Source organism: Entelurus aequoreus, linkage group LG22 (genome assembly GCF_033978785.1).
Source record: "Entelurus aequoreus isolate RoL-2023_Sb linkage group LG22, RoL_Eaeq_v1.1, whole genome shotgun sequence".
NCBI classification, from domain to species: domain Eukaryota; kingdom Metazoa; phylum Chordata; class Actinopteri; order Syngnathiformes; family Syngnathidae; genus Entelurus; species Entelurus aequoreus.
In genome coordinates this window covers 39,520,251-39,527,750 of record NC_084752.1, presented here as the reverse complement: position 1 = coordinate 39,527,750, position 7,500 = coordinate 39,520,251, and the positions used below count along the sequence as shown (strand labels likewise).

Genomic DNA, 7,500 nt, shown 5'->3' with positions numbered 1-7,500 from the left:
GTTGTTGTGCAGGAAAGTGCTTTAATCGACAGGATGACCACATTATAGCGTCTTTGGTGATATTTGTTAGCATCAAGAAAATATCCTTAATTGTATGAATCTTGTAGGATCAACAGCATAAACTGAATATTGATATCGCTAGCAAACTTTGCTGAACAACATGGACATTTGTAGCTACCATAAATAATGAGACACAATATCAACTTTACACATAAGAACAACTGCAGACATGAATAGTAAATGAGACTAATATTTGTAGCAGGAAATCAACTGCAAACAAACGTATCATTTTTCCTCATTCGTGTTACGATCACAGCAGCAAGGAACTCGTTATGTCTATCAAATACGTTACTTAGCCGTGCACCAATAAGTCTAAATTTGTCTTTCACGGATTCAAGTTTAATTTGTGGACCCCTCAGATGTAAAGACATGATGTGCTCCAATCTTTTCTTCTCTAAATATTGTAAGTGTCAAGTGAAGTGTGGTAGCACTAACCTCTTGGTGATGATAAATGCTATTTTATAGATTGCATGTTTAATCTTATGATACCTTGGTTTGATTAGCATTTGTTAGTGCAATTTTATTTTATTTTTTTGAAATTGCATTGCAAATTGACACGGTTTTAAAAATGTATGTAGACAAAGTTTAGCTGGCTGACTTTTGCCAAAATGATTTCTCACACAACTTTGTCTCACATTTGTTAGCTAGCCAGCAAGGTACAAGCTAGAACTCTTACCGACGTTGAGACCACATCCTCCATTTGCAGACATCATGCCTCCTGCTTTAAATGCTGGCCTATCACAGATGTACTGCCATAAAAAACCAGGTCCGCTTTGCAAAATGAGCAATGTATTCGAGTTTTTAACAAGAATAGGAGGAAATGTTACCACACTTTAAATGTTATCACTGGAAATGGCAGCGATTCCGCCCGGAAACATACGAGTGATGACGTCGACTCATCGTTGCACCTCTACTTGAAATACACTACTTTTTAAATCTTACCAAACACATGAGGTATATTCGCACAAAGTATCGGTATTGCCTAAATTGTACTGGTATCAGAAAGAAAATCCATGGTATCTGTACATAAGTGAACACACCTTCAGATCTGCTCTTTGCCGCACCACCTCCTTCAGCACGCCCATCAAAATATCTGTGGCCAGCGTTCGCTCGTGGGCCTCGTCCAGAATAATCACTCCATAGCGCTCCAGAAGTGGGTCGTTCATGGCCTCTCTTAGCAACATACCGTCTGTCATGTACCTGTAGGGAACAGGTGAGACTGTGCGTCTAATAGAATGTTGGTGAAGATCATTTCCACATACTTCAGTATTGTTTTGGCGGAGCTACAGTCTTCAAATCGGATGGAGTAGCCCACTTCCTGTCCGAGCATGACATCCATTTCATCTGCCACTCTTTGGGCCACACTCATGGCTGCTACTCTCCTTGGCTGAGTACAGGCCACAGCCCTCTTTGGACCAGGCAGGCCCTTCACCATGTCCACACACCACTGAGGGATCTGCAGGCAAATGCAAAAGTCAAGCCAGTTTGAAGTTACGTTTAAAACAAGGTTGCCGTTTCTCTACCTGTGTCGTCTTCCCGGAGCCCGTCTCTCCCACTAGGACAAAGCTCTGATGGCGCGTGATGATATCGACAAAGCGTTCCTTATACTCCCACACAGGAAGCAGTAACCTTTTCTTCAGGATTTCATAATAGCGCGGCGTGTGCGGCAGGTTGGTGAAGGGATTGATCTGTTGCTGCATGGCCATCTGCTTCAGCTGCGGCATGGCCATGACGGCCGGCTGCGTGATTTTGGCCGGCACGCTTGAAGGCTTCACGTCTCTTTCGCGGTCTCTGTCCCGGTCACGATCGCGGTCCCGGTCTCGGTCCCTGTCCCTAGAATGATCCCCACGGTCTCGGTCTGAGTCTCTGTCACGCCTGTCAGTTTAAAAAAGAAAGGCATTCAACAATTTTTGTATGTTCTGTTGCAATATTACAACCAATTTTGAAACCAAATTCTGTTTGGTTTAGTTACTTTACAGCATTCTTGTTAATTATATACTTGATATCGTTAAATTAAAGTATCGATTTAAGAGTATAAAGATCTGGGGCCGTACTTATCAAGCTTCTTAGAATTACTCCTAAGAAGTCTGCTAAGAGTTGACTTAAGAGTAAATAAATTCTTGGCTGAAAGCTGCACTTAAAAGTTAGTTATCAAGCGTCTTACTCACACTTTCAGCGAAGTGTAGGACTGAATCTTAAGTGTCACACTCAGAGCTGAATTACGACATTACTATGTGCCGTAAACGCAATTTTAGGTGACGTCATTTCTGTGTCCATAGAAATGACCAATCACGGAAGGGAATCCCTTGTCTAAGAATAAAGAAATATCTTGGAAATATTTAAGTGGACAATGGGAGTGTATATTTTGACAATAAACTACAAAATAATACAAAACAAACTAGTCCCCGCCGACACTCACGCTACCGCTCCCTCTCTTCTCTCGCCCACACACTCACTGACGTCACTCACCTCACGGCCACACACATACGCTACTGTCATAACATTTTCTTTCCAATTCATTAATTAGGCAACTAATTTGAAACTGTTGTGGGTGGCTCTATATATACTAGCCCACTGCAGACACATGCAGAAATCAACATGGAATCGAAAAGTATTAAATCTGTGACAAAAATAATACCCGCTCTGTCTAAACGATACCGTTTGATCAGCTGCTCGTCATCAAACAAATCCAGAACATCGTTCCGCTCCCTGAATGTTCGCGCACGTCTCTCTCGCCTCAGTGCCATCCCCTGCTGGCAACTCCTAACCACTTAAGACACCCCTGAATGTCTCTTAAATATCGTGGAGAGTAGGAGTGATTCTTAGACTTAAGAACGTTGATAAAAAGCTTTTATTCTTAAGTTTGAGAGTAGGACTAAATTTCGCAAATTCTCAGGACTTAAGTGTAAAATGGCACTCTAAGAAGCTTGATAAGTACGGCCCCTGATATCAGCGGTATTGATATTTCAGTATGGCCCTCAATTTTACTTTTTATTCGAACCATTTCACCGTATTGCTTTTGCACTATCTTGTTTAGCTTATACATTGTTTATGTTCTTTGTTTGTTTTTTGCTCTATGCTTTTTAACCTGTAAAGCATTTTGGTCAGATTTAAAAATTGTTGTAAACGTGCTATATAAATAAAGTTGCCTTGCCCCGCTCCACAACACTTCAAGTGTTGTGGAGCGAATAAAAACAGCTGTTATGACAACAGTGTTTTATTTTCTTATTGTATTTAAAAAATAAAAATAAAAAACACACCAGGTTGTTTTCTTATTAAAAGAACACCAAAATGTGTTTCTTTAATTTAAAATACACACAATAAGGTTGAGTTTTGAATAAAAAAAACACCATAAGGTTGTTTTTTCTTAAATTTAGAAAACATTACAAAGTTGTTTTATTAAAAAAATAACAGAAGCTCGTTTATTTTTTTAAACAAGTGGGTTTTGTTTTTTTTATTTTCGAAAAAAACAAACATCAGGTTGTTGTTTTTTAATTAAAAAAAACCCACAAGGTTTAAAAAAAAAAAAAAAAAACACACACACCAAAAGGTTGTGTAATTTTAATTAGAAAACGTTTTTTTTAAAAAACACTATTTTTTTTTATTTTTTTTTAAATAAACACCAGCAGGTTGTTAAAAAAAATTAATCTATAAAAAAAACACCAGGAGTTTGTGTTTAAAAAAAACACCAGGAGTTGTATTTAAAAAATAAAAAACACACCACGTTGTTTTCTTATTAAAAAAGCACCAAAAGTTGTTTCTTTAATTTAAAATAAACACCATTAGGTTGAGTTTTGAATTTAAAAAAACACCAAAAGGTTGTTTTTTTCTTAAATCTAAAAAACATTACAAAGTTGTTTTATTAAAAAAACACCAGAAGCTCGGGTTTTTGTTTTTTAAACAAGGTTTTGTTTTTTTATTTTCGAAAAAACCAAACATCATGTTGCTGTTTTCTTTTAATTAAAAAAAAACCAAAAGGTTTTTAAACACACCAAAAGGTTGTGTAATTTTAATTAGAAAACGTTTATTTAAAAAACACAATTTTTTTTTTTTTTTAAATAAACACCAGCAGGTTGTTAGAAAAAATTAATCTATAAAAAAAACACCAGGAATTTGAGTTAAAAAAACCCCACCAGGAGTTGTATATAAAAAATAAAAAACACACCAGGTTGTTTTCTTATTAAAAGAACACCAAAATGTGTTTCTTTAATTTAAAATACACTCCATAAGGTTGAGCTTTGAATTAAAAAAAACACCAAAAGGTTGTTTTTTCTTAAATTTAGAAAACATTACAAAGTTGTTTTATTAAAAAACAACAGAAGCTTGTTTATTTTTTTTAAACAAGTGGGTTTTGGTTTTTTTATTTTCGAAAAAACAAACATCAGGTTGTTGGTTGTTTTTTAATTTAAAAAAAACCCATGAGGTTGTTTTTAAAAATAAAACATACACCAAAAGGTTGTGTAATTTTAATTAGAAAACGTTTTATTTAAAAAACACAATAATTTTTTGTATTTTTTTTTATAAACACCAGCAGGTTGCTCAAAAAAATAAATCTATAAAAAAAACACCAGGAGTTGCATTTAAAAAATAAAAAACACACAAGGTTGTTTTCTTATTAAAAGAGCACCAAAAGTTGTTTCTTTAATTTAAAATAAACACCATTAGGTTGAGTGTGAATGTTGTCTGTTTATATGTGTTGGCCCTGTGATGAGGTGGCGACTTGTCCAGGGTGTACCCCACCTTCCGCCCGAATGCAGCTGAGATAGGCTCCAGCACCCCTCGCGACCCCAAAAGGGACAAGCGGTAGGAAATGGATGGAGGTTGTTTTTAAAGAAAAAAAACACCGAAAGGTTGTTTTTTCTTAAATTTAGAAAACATTACAAAGTTGTTTTGTTAAAAAAATATATTAAAAAAACGCCAGAAGGTTTTTTTTTGTTTTTCAAACAAGTAGGTTTTGTTTTTTTATTTAAAAAACAAACAAACATCATGTTGTTGTTTCTTTAAATAAAAAAACCGCCTGTCAGTTTAAAAAAAGAAAGGCATTCAACATTACAAACAGAATGAAGTCTCCAATGTGACCTATGACCTCGCACATGCATGACAACATCCATTTTCTACCGCTTGTCCCACATGAGCACATATAAACTGCTGTAGTCCGTACACGACATGGACGCTATTAGCAAACCCGCAGCATTATTACGATGTGATGAGTACTTTTATAACTATAAATTAAGACGTAGTTGGAAACAAAACATTGAGTTAGCTCGCTAGCTAGCTGGCTAGCATAGCGCTACACGTGCCCGCCTCATAACGCGCTGCTAGCTGATGTTGTCCGTCCTAAACATGAATATTTAGTGAGAATATATTTCAATGTTTGCATCGGCGGCTCACGCGTGATCTTATAGCCGCTAATGTCGGCTAGTTTGTCTCCATTTGAAAGCACTCTTAGCCAGCTAGCAGCAGCGTGCACGAGCGGAAGTGCTATCTACGTTAACTTCGCGCCACACTTACCCTTCAGACCTCTTCTTGCTGGAGTAGTCATCGCCCAGGTCCAAACGGTGCCTTTTGGACATTTTTAGGAGAATATGACGCCTCTTTTGCTAATAACGGCGGCCGCTAACTCGCCGGCTTGCTTTCCGGATTATGGCGTCACTCCTTTCAATTTCCTTGCAGAGTCCCGTGAACGCGCATTAGCGCCCCCTGTTGGCCGGGAGTTTACACCACACATAATGTCACCATTTCTTCTTGTTTTTAAAAGTTTTATTTATGGTGTAACCTACTTTTACCTTTGCAACCTCATTATACTATCGGTTAAGTTTTATATTCATAAATGTAAGTTTCTCAATACCAGACCTGTTTTTTTATATGTATGTGTGGGGAAAAAATCACAAGACTATTTCATCTCTACAGGCCTGTTTCATGAGGGGTTTTCCTCAATCCTCAGGAGATTAATAATATTCAATCTCCTGAGGGTTGAGGAAAACCCCTCATGAAACAGGCCTGTAGAGATGAAATAGTCTTGTGATTTTTTCCCCACACATACATATTACGCTCTACCACGGTATCGAGCACTATTTTTTGGATAATCTAATTAAGACATATATATATATATATATATATATATATATATATATATATATATATATATATATATATATATATATATATATATATATATATATATATATATATATATATATATATTGCATTCTATTTTAGTTACTTTATTGAGTTTGCAACCCCCTCGCGCTGTTTTGTACTATTTTTGTACTTATTTTGATTATTATTATTTCTCAATTGTTTGTAAATGTTGCAATTTATAAATGAAGGTTCATAAAATTTACAAATAAAATTAAAAATAAATAAATACAAATAAAAATAAAAACCTAAGTCGCATGACCAACCCCCTGGCGCTGTTTTTGTACTTATTTTGATTATTATTATTTCTCAATTGTTTGTAAATGTTGCAATTTATAAATAAAGGTTTATAAAATAAAAAAATACAAAAATAAAAACTCTACATTAAAACACTCTCTACCTCTAACAAGCAAAAAGCTGTGAAAACGATGATGCTGTGTTCCAAATTTAAATTATTTACTGAACTTGTGTGAGCCTATGGCTTTGCTCTTTGTTTTATATATATATATATATATATATATATATATATATATATATATATATATATATATATATATATATATATATATATATATATATATATATATATATATAGCATTCTATTTTAGTTACTTTATTGAGTTTACAACCCCCTGGCGCTGTTTTGTACTGTTTTTCTACTTATTTTGATTATTATTGTTTCTCAATTGTTTGTAAATGTTGCAATTTATAAATAAAGGTTTTTTTAAAAATAATAATAAAAAAAAGTTCCGTAAAGAATCCACATTTGGAGCCCAGCATCATAATTTTCACAGCTTTTTGGTTGCAATGTTATCATTTGTATCGCTAAAAGACGTCATCGTCTGACGTCACATGGACTAATTAAAGCGATCTATTTTTAGTGACCCGTTGAGGAGAAATGACGTGCTATTTTAAATGTCATCTTTGAAGGTAAAGTCAACATGAATGTCATCTTTGAAGGTAAAGTCAACATGAAAGTTGTCCGCCCTCAGCAAAGTGATCGACGCCCCCTGATGTTGCGCAACAAGCAGGACAAAAAGTCACTATTTTTCTCCGCCACAACATTCCTGCTGCTTTTTTTCCCTCTTCGTTTCTTTCAAGCATGCATCCATGCTGGTGAGTGGAAAACATTACATTTATATCATTACTTTGTTTTGCATCCATGCTGGTGAGTGGAAAACATTACATTTATATCATTACTTTGTTTTGCATCCATGCTGGTGAGTGGAAAACATTACCTTTATATCATTACTTTGTTTTGCATCCATGCTGGTGAGTGGAAAACATTACATTGCTATCATT

General features: G+C 35.2%; 2 protein-coding genes across 2 annotated transcripts in view; one reads left to right on the top strand and one right to left on the bottom strand.

The window, feature by feature from the left end:
• Positions 1-5,773, bottom strand: part of LOC133639682 (ATP-dependent RNA helicase DHX15) — a 19,664-nt gene extending 13,891 nt beyond the window's left edge. The window contains exons 1-4 of the mRNA XM_062033200.1: positions 5,572-5,773; positions 1,584-1,935; positions 1,323-1,516; positions 1,101-1,260 (exon numbers count right to left, since the gene is read on the bottom strand). Coding sequence (XP_061889184.1) covers positions 1,101-1,260; positions 1,323-1,516; positions 1,584-1,935; positions 5,572-5,633 — 768 coding nt within the window. The 5' untranslated portion in view covers positions 5,634-5,773. The remainder of the gene's footprint in view (positions 1-1,100; positions 1,261-1,322; positions 1,517-1,583; positions 1,936-5,571) is intronic.
• A 1,430-nt stretch (positions 5,774-7,203) lies between these two features.
• LOC133639461 (extracellular superoxide dismutase [Cu-Zn]-like) overlaps positions 7,204-7,500 on the top strand; it is a 4,763-nt gene continuing 4,466 nt past the window's right edge. The window contains exon 1 of the mRNA XM_062032765.1: positions 7,204-7,314. Coding sequence (XP_061888749.1) covers positions 7,301-7,314 — 14 coding nt within the window. The 5' untranslated portion in view covers positions 7,204-7,300. The remainder of the gene's footprint in view (positions 7,315-7,500) is intronic.